Source organism: Rhipicephalus sanguineus, chromosome 6 (genome assembly GCF_013339695.2).
Source record: "Rhipicephalus sanguineus isolate Rsan-2018 chromosome 6, BIME_Rsan_1.4, whole genome shotgun sequence".
NCBI classification, from domain to species: Eukaryota; Metazoa; Arthropoda; class Arachnida; order Ixodida; family Ixodidae; genus Rhipicephalus; species Rhipicephalus sanguineus.
This window is the reverse complement of record NC_051181.1, coordinates 104774245-104793719: the sequence shown is the minus strand read 5'-3', so window position 1 is coordinate 104793719 and position 19475 is coordinate 104774245. Positions and strand designations below refer to the sequence as shown.

At 46.6% G+C, this 19475-nt stretch overlaps 1 protein-coding gene across 1 annotated transcript; it reads right to left on the bottom strand.

The window, feature by feature from the left end:
- Positions 1 to 1135: 1135 nt before the first annotated feature.
- On the bottom strand, positions 1136 to 17901 carry LOC119396081 (procathepsin L). Its single transcript, XM_037663163.2, has 7 exons — positions 17765 to 17901; positions 8815 to 8957; positions 7700 to 7894; positions 6812 to 7003; positions 4207 to 4372; positions 1916 to 2024; positions 1136 to 1276 (listed from the first exon to the last, which is right to left on the bottom strand). The coding sequence occupies exons 1-7, from the start codon at positions 17874 to 17876 to the stop codon at positions 1177 to 1179; spliced, it is 1017 nt and encodes a 338-aa protein (XP_037519091.1). The 5' UTR covers positions 17877 to 17901; the 3' UTR covers positions 1136 to 1176.
- Positions 17902 to 19475: the final 1574 nt, after the last annotated feature.

Sequence of the window (19475 nt, the reverse complement as noted above, 5' to 3'; positions counted from 1 at the left end):
GTCCAGCGCACAATTCTGATAACTATGACGGGTAAGAGAACGAGCACGCAGACAGACAAAGAAAGAGAGAAAGAAAGAAAGATATAGGAAGAAAGAGAGAAATTCTTGGCGAAAAATTTCTTGTCGAGGCGGGCTTGGAACACGCGTACCCAGGATCCGAAGGGGAGCATCGCAACCACTCGGCTATCCAGCACGCTAACGGAGCATAACATAGCCTTGTATAGTTTACTATAGCAAGGGGGTGGGAAAGGGAAGCGAAAGTGAGGAGGAAAGATGTTAGGGCGAGGAGGAGTGAAAGAAAGAGGGGAGAGAGTAAATCATATCACAGAAAGAAAGAGAGAAATAGACAGAAAGAAAGGGAAGAAAGAAAAAGAGAAAGAGAGAACGAGAGAAAATCAAAGAAAGAGAGAGCAAGAAATAGAGGAGAGAAAGATACAAAGAAAGAGGGAGCGAAAAATAGAGAGAGAGCGTGAGAGAAGAAATTTAAGGAGACAAAACAGAAGGGGGAATAAAGAGAGCAAAAGAGAGAAAAAAGAATGAAACATAAAGAAATAAAAAAGTGAGAAACAGAGAGAAAGAAAAAAGAAAGAAAAAAAGAGCGAGAAAGAAAGAAATAGAAAGAAAGAGAAAGAAAAGATATAGCAAAAACCGAGAGAAAGAGAAAGAAAGAGAGAAAGAAAGAAAGAGAAAAGTAAACAGAAACAAGAAAGACTGCCAAGCTTTGCTGTTGCTTCAGGCTTGACCCCACTAGTGCAAAGATGTCTTAAGTTTTTTTTATTTATCTTGACTTAATATCTCGAAAAGTGTACGCGATCCAAGTCAATATTCCAAAAGAACTTTTATCGTAGAAGCTCTGGTCCATGGCCTCTATGGAACGTTGGACAGCGCTTCACTTTCTCTGGATGGGGTAGCAAACACTCGCCTTCCTACTGATTACCTCCCTGTTTCTTTAAAATGCAATTTGTCTCACTTGTTCGCTTGGTAGCATTCCTTTAATTCTGTTAACATTCAAGAAGCACGACAGGAAAACAGGATCTCATAAGATATTTTATGCATTTCATAGTGTCACGAGAAGGAGAAACGGAACCGAAAGATGTGTCCCCTGTACGTGAATTTCAAAGAGTATTTCGAAAACTTGTCATTCAGTTTAAATTTTGTACAGCAAGGTGCGACGAGTTAGATGACAGGATACGTAATGAAGCTAGCGATTCCGCATTCGTTATGTGAATCTCTTCTGATGAGGATGTAGCCTTCTTGACCCCAGTTGGTGCCCCATCTGAAACAAATGCAACCAGAATTAACGACCTAATTGAAGTTATTCTGACGTCATTTGAAACGCAGCCGTGCGAATTACACTGGCGGTCGCGTCTGGTTTTAAAAAATGGATATATTTCTTAAACCAGACAGAGAAAGAACGTTATAAAAATAACTGCCACATTATTGCACAAGCGAAACCAAGAAACGAAGAAACTTATGCAGCTCCATGCTGAAGAAAACCTAGTTGCTTCAGCAGCCTTGAAAAGCCTGCTAAGTAATCAATTCGGATGTTTGACTGTTTACCCAAATGCATAGGCATGAGGATCCATGCGCAGACTTTGTAAAGATATGTGTCTATCTAATGTGACACAGGGCTGCGTTAAGGAATAATTGCTAGACAGTGTCGTCTAGGTAGTCCAGTCTTCATCCACGCAAAACGTTTGAAGTTAGAAAAGGTCAAATTGGGAGTGTAGTGTGGACGCTTTAAGGCTGATGGAAGGAATTCTTTCGCTAAGACAATCTGTAATAACTGTGATAAGAGCGGTAATCCTTAAGGCGGCTCCCGTGGAACGTGAACTGAATATAACTATACAGTGAGTAACTCCTACACCATCAGTGAGAATCACTGATAATGTAACAAGTGCGTGCGAAAACTTACGAATTCCTCACAATCCAGTATTTCTCGCCGTCTTTAGTGGCTCCGTAACCAACAATCAGTACAGCTTGGTACATAGTGTCCTTCGCGCATCGAGAATCGTGATACACTCCTGAAAGGACAAGAGAGAGGGTGCATGGGCCATTATTTCGTATGCCTGTTTCACTTGTAAGCAAATTATTGCTTCCCTGCTGCTCTAACAGCTGGCATGCGTGCGCCTTACGAACGTGATCCTCGAATAAGGTCTTCAAGCAGCAGTTCCTTTCATTACGTTTGACATTCACAAAAGCTTTTTATGGGAAGGGTCTTTTTTTCGCAGTGCCGTAATCATTTGCCAAGGAGCGATTATATCGCTCTGTTCACCAGCAGGCCACTTAGGAGCTAAAGTTAAGAGTGGTTACGTATTTATTAAAAAGAACACTTGGCTATAAGGTCATGCAACGGAACCGTGAGGCCCTAAAGAGACGTTTTACATCCTACAACTTTAAACACTTCGCCTATGGTGTACGGAAGTTCACTTCAACAAAATTGTATTGTTTGAATATTTGATTTTATTTATATATATAGGAATAACTCAAATACATCATGGGATTTATTGAGTAAAGGGAGCATGCGGTACAATTTTAACTAACATGTGCACTAAGATTTTATAACATAGGCAAGGGGAAAAGTATTATAGCACGCTGAATTAAAGATATCAATCGCCTGATTGAACTGCGCGGTACACGGTACAATGCAAAACTATGCGGCTGCTGTAGTGTTGCACCGAACTTCATTCACCGGAGCAATCGATATATCAGGGACGGGCGGCGCACAGCATTGTATAGTGGGCCATGAGCAATCCGTATTGAAGAGTCTCCTTGAATATGCTTTTGGTGATCATGTGGTCTCGTTTGAATAAATCGTTTCTACGTAAAAGAAAATTCTTTAAAGATGTGATGAAACCGTTTTGTTTAATCCGATCGTCTCTCCGTAAAAGTAACTTCCATTAGGGATAGCATGCGTTCTACTACCTTATTATGATGTGCTCGACAACAGCTCCATACTTCAATTGACACGATAACGAACCTCGTGTCTCCGAGCAAACAGCCCGCCGTTTCTACCTTAAAGTACCGGTCGATTAAAGTGATCAAGAGGCAAATCATGTAAGGAGTTCTGTCCACTTTCCCCTCTTTCTGCCCTTTGTCGTCAATTCGTATGACGCCATATCCTCCTTATCGCTGGTATCAGCCCCTTGTCCCGACGCAATATAAAAAAAAAATCAACGGAAACGTGTGAACGTAATCCTTACATAACCGGTGCCTACAGCAACGTACAGGGCACTTTTGTAACACAAAGATTTCGGCTACAATATGACAGGGCGTGACTGATCATCGATTGAAAGCACGGCTCTTATTGGAGACAATTTGCGCATGCGCGTTCACGTGATATTCGCGCGTAAACATGTACTTTTCGGTGTGAGCTCTTCGCTTCGCCCTACGCGAATATTACAGCTGCTCTCCTAATCGGTGTACAGTCGTGAGCAGGCTTAGCGCGAACATGGGAACGCGCGCAGCACGGTGCTATGAGCGACGCCTACCTACGCCAACAAGAAGCCCTGCGCATGCGCAGTTCGTTTTTGCCGTGGTTATTCATCTGTCGCGTGCATCGCGTCGTCAGTGAGCGCCTCTAACGACGGTGCTCTTCGAAGATGTGGTGCGCGAGAAGTTAGAATAGCGTCGCCGCTGGCGCACTGCGCATGCGCCGAGACGTGTTGGTGTCGCTGAAAGCTGCGTGCGGCTCGCGCTCCCGTGTTCGCATTAAGCGTGCTCACGACTGTACACCCGGATGGGACAGATATATACTGTGCTGTACAAGGCAATCCGAAAGGTAATACAGCACAAAATCATTATCTTGTCTTAGCCTAGACTATATAGTAACCGCAGAATTCTTGAAATGCACCATAGATCGTAATGCACAACCTACTTTTTCTTACTAATGGCCCAATTTAGCGCTGGGCAAATGCGAGATAGTTAGAAGTGACGTTTCAGTAGCATCATTAGTTCAGAAATGTTTGGGTTTACAATTTACGGTGCAGTACAGTTACTCTGTGTTCTCATTATTTTCACACCCAGTAATCTTGGGTATTGAACTTCAAAGCCATGCACAAAGAGCTGCGGAGCCGCAATGTCTGCGTATGCCGGACTGTGCAAGCTTGAAGCACTTCATATAAGCATGCAGGGGTGGAAGGAAAACGCAGATCGTTCATGTGAGACAAGGACTATACTGCATTCATAGGCGAAGTAAAGCTTTACCTTCAGAGTATAGGGTGAACGTAGGCTGCCTATTGTCGACAAAAGCGCACACCGGGCCCACGAGAGCCACTTTGGTCATCAGCGTCGTCTCCGTTGCAGAGCTAATGTCCACAAAGCTGGACACTGTGGCAGCCACTCCACTTGGATCAAATGCGCAGTCAGCTTTCTTCGGGGAAGTGAAACGAGAAAAAAAATTAAATTTTATAGCCTTTTAACTTCCACTGCAGGAAATTATTGGAAGTGCAGCAATGATAGAATGGCTACTTGTCATTGGCTTCTCGGTGCCTAAACTTATTCAAAAGTCACATACTTGGACGTCCAGAGCTAACATTGTACTTGTGTAATATTTTGTATCACTTATACTACATAGCGCGAAAAAAGCGGAACGAATCATGGGCTCGTCTATTTGTTCGACATAACCTGATCAAACCAACAGATAATGTAGGCAAGCAGTACACTCTTAATCAGGTCCCACTCAAAGTGATGGATATAACCAGGAAACCGGACATTTTTCGTCTGGTTTCCTGGACATAGCCAGCATTTAACCAGGACCTGATTAAATGTGTAGGAGACATTATCCGTAGTTTTTAACTGTAGTGTAGTAACTATCGCATGAATGAAAAATAGTAAAGTGGAATTGCTACCCTACAGTCCAAAACTGCAAATAATGTCCCCTATGCCTTCCTTGGCTTCATGATCTGTTGGTTTCACTGTACCACAAAGGGAGTTTCAAAATCATATATTTCGTTAGTTATTGGCACCTGCATTTAAGGCGATAGCGTTACAGAGCTCGTTTCGCTGAAATTCAGCTGTCGGCGTCGTTGGTTGTGAGCGAAAAGTCAGCGTTGTTCGTGCGCGAGAATTCTAACTAGATGCAAATAAATAAATAAAGAATTATAGGCCCCAATGGGAATCGAAACTGCGACACCTGCGCAGCAAGCAGGTGTTGTACCACAGAGCCACACCCCTGCTAAAAATTCCTTCGAAAAAAAAAAACACTATATGAATGTTATGTACTGCCAAGAGTGTCATTAACACATGTAATATTGCCTGGCAGAAGCACAGAATCACACCAGGCGGCAAAACACGTGAATTGCGCAATGAGTGGTTCGTTTATACACGGACCAATTACAAAGCACACAGGCATAATTAGTTATCGTTATCAACAACAGCTTCAACAACGTGTTCAGCTGCGCACGTGCGCGTGTTGCCTTACGGACGCGTAGCAGGTACCTCGCCAACTCGCAAAAAGAAGAACAATGTCGTTGTGGGCAATTTGCAACTGCACTTGCAGTAGGCATTCTAAGATAGTTTGAAAGGACCAATTTACAGGCGCACAGACGTTCCTTTCCTTGCGGCACAGTTTAGGTGTCCACCAAGAAGCGAAGCGAGGCTAGCGATAGAGAAAGTGGTAATAATAATAATTGTTGGAGTTTAACGCCCCAAAACTACGATATGAATAAAACTAGAAGGTGATGCGAACACGCTATCACGCTATCGCGCTCTACTCTTAAAGGCGAAGCTCAAGCGTCCTTCAAGTTTTTTGCTGCAGGCGTAGCACCAGTGGAACCCGACCATTGATCCTGCCATCGCCTGCATTGTCCACTGCCGGCAGGCATGGCTAGGTATGTTGTATGTTGGTGAATCACTCCATCAAAAAAAAGGAGTGTGAGATTATAAACACAGCCGGCTTATACTTACACAAAATTTTTGTAATGAAATGTCAGGTTAGAAAATGCGTAAAAAGCATTGCACAGATTAGGAAACAATCAGCTTGTCAGCTTGTCTGCTTGTCAGCTTGTCTGCAGAAGACCATTGTGCGACACATTTGGTTTCGACATAAACGCAGCGATTGAAGCAGGAAACGCTGTCAATGCTCGACAAAAAACCTTTATACATGGAGTTCGCGCGGCTCAGACATGATTTAACGGCACTTTTTTAGGACGCCACCCAGGAAAAAAAAGAGCACGCATTCGTACTGAAACACTATGTATACGCATAAGTTTCTGCACACTGGGATGCACTTGTATATCGACTACTAGATTTAACAGTTTTGTGTCAGGTTATAGTGACACATACAGAAGCGCCTAACAATGCCGCATTTCGTTACTTGTGACATTACAAATCTTGCTGCTTTTCTGCTCTCGCTGGAAGCGATTTTTCGGACAAATAAATGGCGACTGTCAAAAACCTTTTCTAAAACAGTATTAGTAATAAATCTAAGAACTACCGCAGTATAAAACGTTGAAAAGCAGCAGTGTAACAATGAGCCATTCGCAACATCGAAGGACAAGCACACACTTAAAAGTGAAGTAAATCGTACGGAAATTGTGAATGGCTCCCAGCATGCGACACGTTGTTTTTTGTCCATTTAAGTTTTTATTAGCCGATTATTTATACACTGAAGTTAGGGGAACAAATAGGCTGCTCTGTGTAATTCCTGACGCCATTCATATAGGGTATTATGCGGCTTTGAATAACGAAAATCTGGCACCTTGATGAGCTCTTTCCTTTTCGTTCGCACTAATACTAATCGAAATCACGTCACTGTAGGATTGTTTTCACACAGTAGTTAAACTCAGTTCACATATCGAAAACGACTTACTGTTCCCACGTATGGGTAGCTCTCTTCACTGTCTATACCACCATTGACTTTAATATAACCATAAGCGGAATCCATAAAACCTCCGTCGCAGTTTCTGTTGTGGAACATGGCTCCGCAGTCCACAATATTTTGAGCGCTAAGCGGGAGAAGCTTGCCAGTTTTGCGGAACCATTGGCTTTCGAGAGCTCCAATCTGAAAAAACAAAAACAAAACAAGTGTACGTGATGTAGTACCTAAAAATGAGTATATCACTAGATGATGACGTCGTCAATAAAGCTCGAATGAGTTAACACGAATACTGCCTTATACGTTTACCTTTCTTAGTCACAGGCTGGTAGTTAATGCGAAAATATAATTTTATATGTGCTTCGGCAAACACAGTTATAAATATACTTGATGTTTTGTTGAGAACAATGCTGTAGTACGGTATACACAAAAGCTAATTGTGAAGCAAGGAGGACAAATATGAATGAGCGACGTATCAGGTTCTGAGTCTTTATTCAGAGCTGCGCCAGTCATCATTCATTGAAAGTAAACAACAGCAACAACGCGTACATTTCTCGTGTCATTGCCGGAAACTACCGCCATTGAATAGTGCCGATAAGGGCTTCATATGTTTTGTGCTATCTCGAGCAGCAAGTATGAATATGAAATCTTTCTCAGGTACGTGTATCCTTCTACCTTAGTGAGCAAAGTACTAGTTATATTTTCTTTTATAAGACTTTGTTAATGTACTTAAGGTTGTTTAATCAGTGTTGCCCAAAGGAAGCATTGCTGCTAACTTGTTTACACTTGAATTATCAAGTTGACGAACCAGCGCAAAGGGAATTCAACGTGTGTACTAACGTAGCCGTGGTCTGTCAATAGTTGTCATGCTCATGTACTTACTGCACTGAACGCGTACGACGACAAACACGACCCTTGATCAGGTACCGGCGTCACAGCGCCCTCTTTTCTCCAGTCCACTTCCGCGGGCAAGTCACTGACATTCAGTTGAACCGGTGCATCTGGACATGAAAGCTTCTTTAAGCTCCATCTTCTTCCAGGTAACACTGCTGGTGCTTGCCTGAGTTCGGCTGGTAACTGTGGCAAAATTTAGTCTCATATTGAAAAACGGCGACAAAACATATGTAATGGGCACATTGGTATAATTTGGACATTATTTACTCTTATACTGAAAGTAAAGTACTAACGACACATATAGAGCAAGAAAAAGAGACGGAATATCAGTGTTTTTGCGCGCTGTGAATACGTGTTCACTATTTAATTGCATTAAGAGCAAAAAACAAATGTTACTTTGTGGCGAAATAGCACGAACAACGGCCGAGCGGAAGAAAACAGAAGACAAAGCGTGTCCTGTCGTTAACGTTGTTTTGCCATGATGTACATAAACCAACTAGGCCTAACAAAGACTATAGCGATTTCTTTCATATAGAGTAGCATGTTTTTTTGAGAGTGCAACAAGCTTACTTTGGAGGTAACGTGATTGCATGCTTCAAATTCAGATGTTGTTGATTAACACCAGTAAGTGAGCATTTCATTATTTTCCAGATCAGGCGTTCTCATGAAAGTTGTGCATGAGAATCAGATATAACAATTAGGGTAATTAGTTTTACTGAAACAGCATCGCGAAGATATCTGCAGGAACTGAAACTTAGAACAAAAAAAGACAGTGGGGATTATTTTCATGTTGTGCAACTTCAATAGTTGTTCGAATTATCTGCGGCACCATCTCAACTATTTGAACCAAATAAGCTTCTAAATTTACGCCTATACTAATTTATGCACACTGTAATAGGCGTTGTCAGGCTGCAGGATACCTGGACGTTAGGCACAAAAAATAGGCCTGCAAGGTAATTGGGGAATTACGTTGCTCCTTTGCCACTGTGAAAAAACGATAAATCGTACTGTAAATAAGATTTAAAACGAAGGCACGTCATTAAAGAAACTATTAAAATAAGATTTTACTCATGCCAGAATATGCTTTTTTTCCTAATTCTTACCATATCCGCGAAGCGATTCATAGCCAGTTTGAAGCTGACATTTCCTTCGTTGTATTTTTGGTTGTGCTCCATGATTAACTGGAGGTTTCTTGCGAAAATAACGAACCTTTTCTCTTCCTCCATTTTCGAATGGTAGAATTTTCCTACGCCGACAAAAAAAAAAGAGACACGAAATCATTAACGGCCAAGAATGTTGATTATGCAAGGCAATATAAAAGTATTCGTAGTTTACGCCTATGTATCCCGAATGCCGAACTCTCACAGTTCTTATTCTGCAAGCATCACCCTTGCGAAACAAGCTGTAATGTTGGACCACGAAGCAACGTTGATTTCGCGCAAATTGCATTTCGTCAGTATTCAGCCTGTTTCATGAAGAAGTCCTCTATTCACGGACACAGGAAATTCATGTTTGACAAAATATGGCGCGCACACCAACACGGACAACACTAGAAGAAAGACGGAAACAACACAGACGCTGACTCGCCACTAAGTTTTATTAGAAGTTAAGGAAAGCATATACAGGGTGTCCCAGCTATCTTTAGCCAAGGGTTAAAAAATACAATATTAGAGGCAGGCGAGTGAAATTACTTGCAAATTGCTGACAGCCACCTTGCGCACTACGGACAATATTTTGTTTTGTAATTAACTAATTTGTTAATTAGGACGATTTAACTAAATTGCTAAATATTGACTTTAGGCAAGAAATGCTGCTTGCAAAGTTCGAGAGCGTCTTCAGAAACCCCAATCGCATCATTTGCGATAAAGAAAGTCTCACGTATACCATTTTTTCCAAGCTGTAAAGAAAGCGCGCGAAATACAAAAAGAACCACGTGACTAGCGCGCTCGCGCGCCGCGAGGATGCTGCCCTCAGCCGTGGTTTGAGCGAACGAAATCAGCTGCGCCCGCGACTCGGCGTCTCCGTTGCAGCGGTAGGCCGATAAGTTAAAGGTGGTTTCTTGGCCCGCGCTCGCTACAACTTGCACCGTCACACGCGCAGCTGGCTGACAACGGGCCAAGAAACCACCGCCCACTTATAGGCCTACCGCTGCAACGGAGCCGGCAAGTCCCGGCCGCAGGTGATTTCGTTCGCTCAAACCTCGGCTGAGTACAGCATTCTCGCGGCGCGCGAGCGCGCTAGTTACGTGGTTCTTTTTGTATTTCGCGGGCTTTCTTTACAGCTTGGAAAAAATGGTATACGTGAGACTTTCTTTATTGCAAATAATGCAGCTGGGGTTTGTGAGGACGCTCTCGAACTTTGCAAGCAGGATTTCTTGCCTAAAGTCAATATTTGGCAAATTAGTGAAATCGTTCTAATTAACAAATTAGTTAATTACAAAACAAAAAATTGTCTGTAGCGCGCAAGGTGGCTGTCAGCAATTTGCAACTGATTTCACTCTCCTGCCTCTAATATTGTATTTTTCAACCCTTGGCTAAAGATAGCTGGGACACCCGGTATATATATATATATGTATATATAGATGTGTATATTGTATATATTGTATATATAATGTATATATAATATATATGTATATTGTATATATTGTGTATATATTGTATATATAATGTATATATTGTGGCGAAGCAATTGGTGCTGCTTAACGGTTGCGCTCTCCAGCGGCTCCTAGTGGGTCGTCCTCTTCTAAACGCCGCTCGCGCTCGGAGCCCGTGCTTTTGCCTTGACTGTCGCCATAGTGCATTGTCGCCGAGTGCCGTCCAATAAACAGCTTAACAAATTGGTGGAGAGTGCTGTGCTCCCAGTCAATGCCCCTGGAGCTTCGTTCCCGTACCCCGCCATCTACTATGCCCCAAGACGCCGCTCAGCAAACGCCGCCTCCCACACCGACCACATTTACCGGTGTCCCACGCATCCGCGATCCACCTATCTTCACTGGCGCCGATGGTACCGACGTGGAGGACTGGCTCGCAATTTACGAGCGCGTGAGCGTACCCAACAAATGGGACGAAGCAGGTAAGTTGAGCAACTTAGTCTTCTACCTCGCGGGAGTAGCAAGCTTGTGGTACAACAACCACGCGTCCGATTTTGGTACTTGGTCGGATTTCAAAACCGTCGTCATCAACGTTTTTGGCCGCCCTGCAGTTCGTAAGCTGCAAGCAGAACAGCGCTTACGCGAACGAGCTCAGCAGGCCGGTGAATCTTTCACCAGTTATATCGAAGACGTCCTGGACTTGTGTAAGAAAGCCAACGGCACCATGTCCGAGTCTGACAAGATCCGGAACATTATGAAGGGCATTGACGACGATGCCTTCACCATGTTGCTCGCTAAAGACCCTTCCACCGTGGCCGAGGTCATCACACTGTACCAGAGCTACGAGGAACTCCGCCGGCAACGTTCGATGACCCGTCGTTCTCCATCACGCGACGAAGAGCTTGCTGGCTTGGCGGCCATACCTGACCAGGCCACGCTGCTGGCAGAAATGAAGGCATTCGTGCGCGAGGAAATCGCACGCCAGTTCTCTCTCCTGGCCTTCGCCCACCCGCCGCACGTTCAACAGTCGTCGACGACCCTTCTTCCTCCCATCCGTCGAGCGATTGAGCAGGAAATCGCGGAGGTGATGCCTGAGTACCACCAGCAACCTCCGGCTCCTGCGCCACAGAGTTACGCTCAGGTTGTCGCCAGGACGCACCCGGCAGTCCCTGCGGCTGCACCGTTGAGTTACGCCGAAGGCGCCGCTAGACCTCCGTCCTTCGAAGCAGGCGTGCCGGCTACGTATGCTGCCGTCATCCCTAGGCCCCGACTGCAACCCACCTTGCAGTCGTTTCAGCAGCCGCCCCGTCAATCGCATCCTGCTACGTGGGCGGGACCTGCCCCGGCGAGCCGATGGCGCACACCCGACAATCGGCCCATCTGCTTTGCCTGCGGTTATGCCGGTCACGTGGCCCGTTACTGCCATCGCGTGCAGCCACCTCGAGTGGCGTCAACCACCACCAGCCAGTCCAGCCGTGCATTCTACGACCCGCCTATGTCGCCGACGTCACGCCCAGCTCCATCCACTCGCTGCTCTCCGTCTCCACGCCGTCGCTCACTGTCACCAATGCCGCCACGTTCTGTCGCACGAGAGAAGGAAAACTAGTCGCAGTCCACGAGGCAAGGGCTGCGACGCTATTGAACTGTAAAAGCCCTCAGCGAAGTCCATCGAATGTCATAGACGTGTTTGTGGACGGTGTTCGCGCATCTGCCCTTGTCGACACTGGAGCCGCCGTATCCGTTATGGACGCAAAACTTAGCCGCTTACTTCGAAAAGTGACGACGCCACTTTCTGGGATGTCCCTCCGTACCGCCAGCCCCCAGAGTATTAGGCCTGCAGCAGTATGCACTTCTCGCGTCGTCATTGAGGACGTTCTGTACGACGTCGAGTTCACATAATTGCTGCATGCTCCCACGACGTCATCCTAGGAGGGGATTTTCTGTCCCGCCACGACGCCATAATTCACTGCGCACCAGCCGCCCTCGACCTCTCAACGTTCTCACATTTGACGCCGGCAGACAGTCCATCGGCATTCACCAAGACCCTCGTCAAAGACGATACCAAAGTTCCTCCGAACTCGTCGACGGCTGTGCCAGTTTACTGCGCCGGTCTCTGCGACACAATTGCACTCCTTTCGCCATCTGACCGCGTTTGCACTAGGAAAGGGTTGCTGGTACCTTTCGCGACCGTGCAAGTCACTCAGGGTAGCACCGCTATTTTTGTTACCAACCCATCCCCGCACATTGTTACGTTGGTGCGAGGGGAATGTCTCGGCAGAGTGGAGCCCCTCGAAGACGCACAAGTTCTGGACGCACCCGATGACTCGCACTGCACCAGTTCCCGTACCATCAGTGCCGTTTCCACGTCTGATTCCTCACCCGCGGATGTTTTTGGTCCCTCCATTGCTGACAACCTTACGTCAGTCCAGCGTTCCCAGCTTCTGTGCCTGTTGGAAGAATTTCGTTCTTCTTTCGATGTCGGGCAAACTTCTCTCGGCCGCACGTCCGCTGTTACGCATCGCATCGACACTGGCGCCCAACCACCACTGCGGGAACGTCCATATCGCGTGTCTCCCACAGAACGTCGGGTAATTAATGAGCAAGTGGACGATATACTTCGACGCGACGTTATTCGACCCTCGGACAGCCCGTGGGCGTCTCCTGTTGTTCTCGTTGCCAAGAAGGACGGTTCTGTGCGCTTCTGTGTGGGCTACCGAAGGCTCAACAAGATCACTCGGAAGGATGTTTATCCACCGCCGCGAATCGACGACGCGATTGACAGCCTCCAAGGAGCAGAATACTTTTCATCTCTCGATTTGCGCTCGGGGTACTGGCAAGTACCCATGGCTGATGACGCTCGACCAAAGACAGCCTTTGTCACGCCCGACGGCTTGTACGAGTTCAACGTCATGCCGTTTGGTCTGGGCAATGCGCCCGCGACCTTCGAGCGCATGATGGACACCGTTCTGCGCAACTTGAAATGGAACACGTGCTTGTGTTACCTGGACGACGTCGTCGTTTTCGCTCCGGACTTCTCCACGCATCTTCAACGTCTGTGGCATGTTTTGACGCGTTTGACCAACGCCGGCCTCCAACTGAACCTGAAGAAGTGCCGATTTGCAGCACGGCAGCTGACAATCCTAGGCTGCGTCGTGTCCAAGGACAGAATCCTTCCCGATCCGGCCAAGCTTCGGGCCGTGGCCGAAATTCCCAAACCAACGTCCGTCAAAGAACTGCGCGGTTTCGTAGGACAGTGCTCCTATTTTCGATGTTTCATACGCAACTTTGCCGCCATCATATCGCTGCTGACGAAGCTCCTTGGAAGTAACGGACCCCTACATTCGTGGTCGTCCGAATGCGACGACGCGTTCGCAAATCTCCGTCGTTTGTTGACGTCTCCTCCCATACTACGCCACTACGACCCTACGGCCCCAACGGAGGTACACACGGACGCCACCGGTGTAGGCCTCGGTGCTGTTCTTGCGCAACGCAAACCAGGGTTCCCCGAATATGTCGTCGCCTACGCAAGGAGTACGCTTACTAGAGCCGAGACCAATTACACTGTCACGGAAAAAGAGTGCCTGGCGATCATCTGGGCCCTTACAAAATTCCGACCTTATTTGTATGGTCGCCCATTTGATGTCGTCACCGATAACCACGCACTGTGCTGGCTGTCGTCATTGAAGGATCCCTCGGGCCGTCTCGCCCATTGGGCACTTCGCCTGCAAGACTACGACATCCGCGTGCTGTACCGCAACGGACGTCAGCATGCTGACGCTGACGCCCTCTCGCGCTCCCCCTTGCCTGACGACAATGCCTCCTGCTCAGTGTCTCACAATGCTGTTTCTTCTATCGATGTTCACACCATCGCTACCGAGCAGCGCAAGGATAAATGGATCGCTTCGCTAACAGAATTGCTCACTGATCCGTCGACAACACCAACCACTCGCGCGTTGCGTCGTCAAGCCCACCATTTCGCCATTCGTGACGACCTACTGCACCGACGCAATTACAACGCCGACGGCCGCCAGTGGTTACTTGTGATACCCCGAAGTCTGCGTGCTGAAATATGCGAGTCCTTCCACTCTGATCCGCAATGCGCGCACTCTGGGGTATCCAAAACTTACCACCGCATTCGACAACGATACTTCTGGCGAGGGTTGTACCGCTACGTGCAGAAGTTCGTCCGCTCCTGCCTCGATTGCCAACGCCGAAAACCTTCAACGAACGTGTCACCAGTCGGTCTACAACCATTACCTTGCCCTAACCGTCGGTTTGGGCGCGTGGGCATCGATTTGTATGGACCACTTCCTCTGACGTCGGCTGGTAACCGTTGGGCCATCGTCGCCGTTGACCATCTAACGCGACACGCCGAAACCGCTGCCCTCCCAGCGGCTACAGCGCGTGATGTTGCCTCCTTCCTGCTACACCGATTCATGCTGCGTCACGGTCCACCCCAGGAGCTTCTCAGCGATCGAGGCCGTGTCTTCTTGTCGGAAGTCGTCGAAGTCATTCTCAAAGAATGCCATGCTGTTCATCGCAAAACTACTGCTTACCACCCGCAGACGAATGGCCTAACCGAACGCTTCAACCGCACGCTCGGCGACATGCTCTCAATGTACGTCGCCGCCGATCACACAAATTGGGATGCCATTCTGCCCTTCGTCACCTACGCCTATATTACCGCCCCTCAGAGCACTACTGGGTTTTCACCCTTCTTCCTGTTGTACGGAAGGCACCCGTTGCACACCATTGACACGATACTACCCTACAAGCCGGATCCATGTGATTGTGCGCCTATTTCTGACACAGCCAGGCTTGCTGAAGAGTGTCGCGAGCTTGCAAAGGCCTTTACAACGCACGAACAAGAGCGGCAGAAGAGCCTTCGCAGTGGCACCACCACTTCTGAGTCCACGTTCCTCCCCGGAGCGCTCGTATGGCTCTCGGTCCCTACCACTGCAACCGGCCTCTCCTCAAAACTACTGCCGAAATACGAAGGCCCCTACCGGGTCGTCGAGCGCACATCCCCGGTCAACTACCTGATCGAACCCATCGAACCAGCTTCGGACATGCGCCGTCGAGGGCGCGACATAGTCAACGTGGAGCGCATTAAGGCCTACTATGACCCACTCATAGTAACGAGCTGTTAGGTCGCCGGGCGGCTCCCTTTTCGTACCTGGGGTAATTGTGGCGAAGCAATTGGTGCTGCTTAACGGTTGCGCTCTCCAGCGGCTCCTAGTGGGTCGTCCTCTTCTACACGCCGCTCGCGCTCGGAGCCCGTGCTTTTGCCTTTACTGTCGCCATAGTGCATTCTCGCCGAGTGCCGTCCAATAAACAGCTTAACAATATATATATATATATATATATATATATATATATATATATATATATATATATATATATGCATATATATATACACGTCACATTTGTCACATGATCTCACTACTCTCACCCATGGCAGAAAGTAAAAATAAAATTTACGAAGATGAGCAAGGTGCTAGAAACAAGTGTCTTAGTTCGCACCTTCAGAGTGCTGATGAGATAAAGGAAAGTCAACTTCTGTTATTGTCATGAAGGGGGCACTGACGCATTTTCCCTCACACCGCCTAATATGAAAGGCCTCTATCTAGCATAGAGGCATTTCATTTCATTTTTTCAAGGGTATTTCTCTGCGTGCTCCAACAACCTATCTTGGAAAAGCTTTCTCCCGTTTAGCTGGTGCAACTTCTTTCTTTTATTGCAGCGCATGCGTTTATCGCCTTTTTTGGAGCGTACGATTGCGACAGCCCTACCAGTAATGCATAGCGAATAGAGTTTCTCTGGTCGCTGGCACAAGGGTCCCTCGACGGCTCGACGGATTCGCAGCTCGAAGTAAAGAGCGTAGGTCGTGGTCGTGGGGTGCTTCCATTCGCAGCGACGAGACACCTGTATCCGCATTCTTTTCGGCTCAGTGACGCCGTACTTCAGCGCAGAGAGCCATAAAGCAGAAAAATGTCGATTGCAGCATGCAGTGCCTATTGTGAGTGAGACATCACTCAAAAGTTTCAATCTAAACTAAAGCTACACGGCATATGAAGTTCTATCGCTGTTGAAAAGACTAAAAAATTTCGGTTGCGGCTAGTTGGTACATAACTTTCAGTGCTTGTCCCATCTCTTCTTTGTGGTTCGTCCTGATTTGCATTGAAGCTTTCACCTTGAAAGTAAAAAGCTGTCACATGAAGTCGTGTTCTTGGTACGTGGTGAGAGAAAACGCACATGATGAGACACTACGACAACTACGATGTACACGACGCGCAAACCGGCGCAATCGGCCGCCGCGCGCTCGCACTCGCGCATTCTTGAGTGTTGATGTTGATATAATGGCGCCATCTAGCAAACCGGCCTGAAAACGCTCGTTTCTGCGCGCAGTAAATAGCATAAATACCCATTGTTACCTTTCCTAAAAGTATTCGAAATAAACACGAAACAATGTCCGCACGTTTTTAATTGTGCAAATGCTTCTTTACGATTGATATTACGAGTATTGTGAGCGTTTTATAAAGCTCATCTTGGCGCTTCTTTAAAGTATTGTAATGGCAACAATGAGAACGTAACAAGATGTTGGCGCTCTTGTGGTTATCGCTTTACCAGCGCCGCTTTTCCTCTAGACTTAGTATATTAACTCTATGCGTGTAGCACCCCTCCTCCCCCCCCCCCCCCCCCCCCCGCCCCCGCTACATTGACTTTAGGCTCCATTCATACGCGAGCCGCCCTTCGCCGTTTCACTGTGCGGCTACCACTTCTTGCGCGACCGAGGCCGTTACGCCATCTATGGGTGTATCTGGGAACCGGAGCGTGACATGCGACGCGAACAGCGCCGATAATCAGAGGGAAGTTTGCAGTAACCCCTCCAAATGTAAGCCTACAAAGTAGAAAGTGTACGACGAGGGCCCCGAAGTAATGCTCGCGCATTTCTTTCGCATTCGCCAATAAACTTCCACCGAATTCTTCGGCACGCTTGTTTCGTTCTGCCCTTCCAGCACAGAACAATAACAAATGTAGTCCTCTGTGCAGCAATTTTTAGTTGGCAGCCAGGGCGTTTTTCGCTCATTTAATTTGACGCCTGCATGTAAACTTTCCCCTTGGAATACAAATGTTCATGGCTCATTCTTAACGGTAGACAGAATTACGGCACTCACGACAGAGAGATTGCTTGCCTTACGAATAAGTTATGTTTCTTTAACTTCTTAAGTTATTTCTTTGTACCCCGAGCCGTTTCCAATTCTTTAATTGCGTAAGACTGGTATCTTCATCTATGTGCACGCATTCATCGCAGCACTTCATTTGGCACCAATCTCCAAAATGAAGGTATCTATGAGATGAAAAACTCAGTTTTCTCGAAAACTCTCGAAGCGATTTCAATCATGCACTTCCCACGTCCCAGCAGTCTAGAAAAAGGTTAGGCCGTATAAGTGATAACTTACCGTAAGTCAACTTGAAATATTCCCACTGTTCTTCTGTGTACTCCTGGTCAAGAGCGGCGAAGCCAGCCATCAGCATGGCGACCAGTAGCACGGTGGGCATTAGAATCCTCATTACTGACTTAATAATTAAATCGAGTTGGACCTGAAAGTGAAAAAGTATAATTTCAGTACATATAAAGTGTGTGTTTCTAGTGTTGGTAAAGAAAAGTGGATAAGAAAATCAATGTTTTGCAGTATGCTTTTTTTTCTCGGGAAGGATATGGATACATATTGTAGGCTTACTGTTTCAGGAAAGAGGAACAAGAGGAAGAACACAGCTTGCAACATGAAAGAGAGTAGCTCTATAAAATAATGAAAGAGAGAGGAGGTTGTAGACCTAAGTCAGGGTGCGGGGAAAGCGTGTGCACATTTGTGACCTCCATCAACCAAGCGACGAAGGCCTCGTGCACGAGGCGTTCGCATATCCGGCCGCCTCTCTGGCGTCGCTGTTAGGACAAAATGCGTCATTTTGTGGCGCGTGACACTGCATCGGCACTTACAAGATGGCTAATGATCTTTGTTGCGTTCCACCACCGGGATCGCAGCCAACCAGAGTTGTCAGCCGAGAGCGGTGGATAGCAGCTATATACATCTATATACATACGATGCAGACACATCTGCTGGTGAGTACTAAGACATGACAATATGAAAGTTTACTACGCCCGGGTTCAACTTCCCTAATTACCGGATACTTTTTTCCATGACCAATGCTGGCGACAAAGATGCTCATTGACGATAGGCTCATACACCTCATCACGTAGGCCCAGTGAGCCAGGTTGATTCGACGGTAGGTTTCGATACCAATTTTTGCATCGGAACAGCCACATGTGGCATTTGTTGTACTGTAAAAGTACTAAAGAAAGGCAATTGTTGGAGGTGCTCGTTTCTTTTTTAGACAAAACCAATGAAGCCAACAGACAGTTAAGCAAACGAAAGCGTAGGGGAGTTTATTTGTTGTTTTTAACTGTAGCGAAATGATTATTACCTAAGCTGAAAGGAATTAGTGTGGACAAAAAGGCACCCTTTCCGTCGGTAGGATCTGAACCCACAACCTTCAAATTATGCGTCCGAATCGGTAGAGCATCAGACGCGTAAATAGAATGCTGTGGGCTCGGATCCCACAGACGAAAAGGTTGCTTTTTCGTCTGTTTTAATTCCTTTCAATTTAGGCAATATTCAGTACACTACAATCAAAAACAAATAAAAATAATTTCCCCAATGCTTTCCTTGGTTTAACTGTTTGTTGTTTTAATTCGTTTTACTATGCATTACCCAGTGCCCTTGTTTGCAAGAAAACTTTCCGAGACATTGACTGAGCGATAAACACCAGAAACTATGTGAAGGATGTTATTGATGCAAATCGCATTAGACCACAACGCTCGGCATGTTGACACACATCTTATTTATGCAACAACAAAGTACTCCTCGCTGTTAGCCTAAAGATATCCAAAGACCCTCGCTTAAGCGGAGGACGTCACTCACCACTCGTGCGTATAGGTGTTATCAAATCCGGGCTCTCATCTGCCCCATTCAGCGGAGTCACATGAACGCATCGCACAAACAGGACGATAAAGGCGATATGAAACGATTGTCTGCTTTCGAGGAAACACGTCCGATGGAAGTAGATAAAACAGAAAGTGCCATGTTCCAGTTGTGAAACCACGAGTGCAGT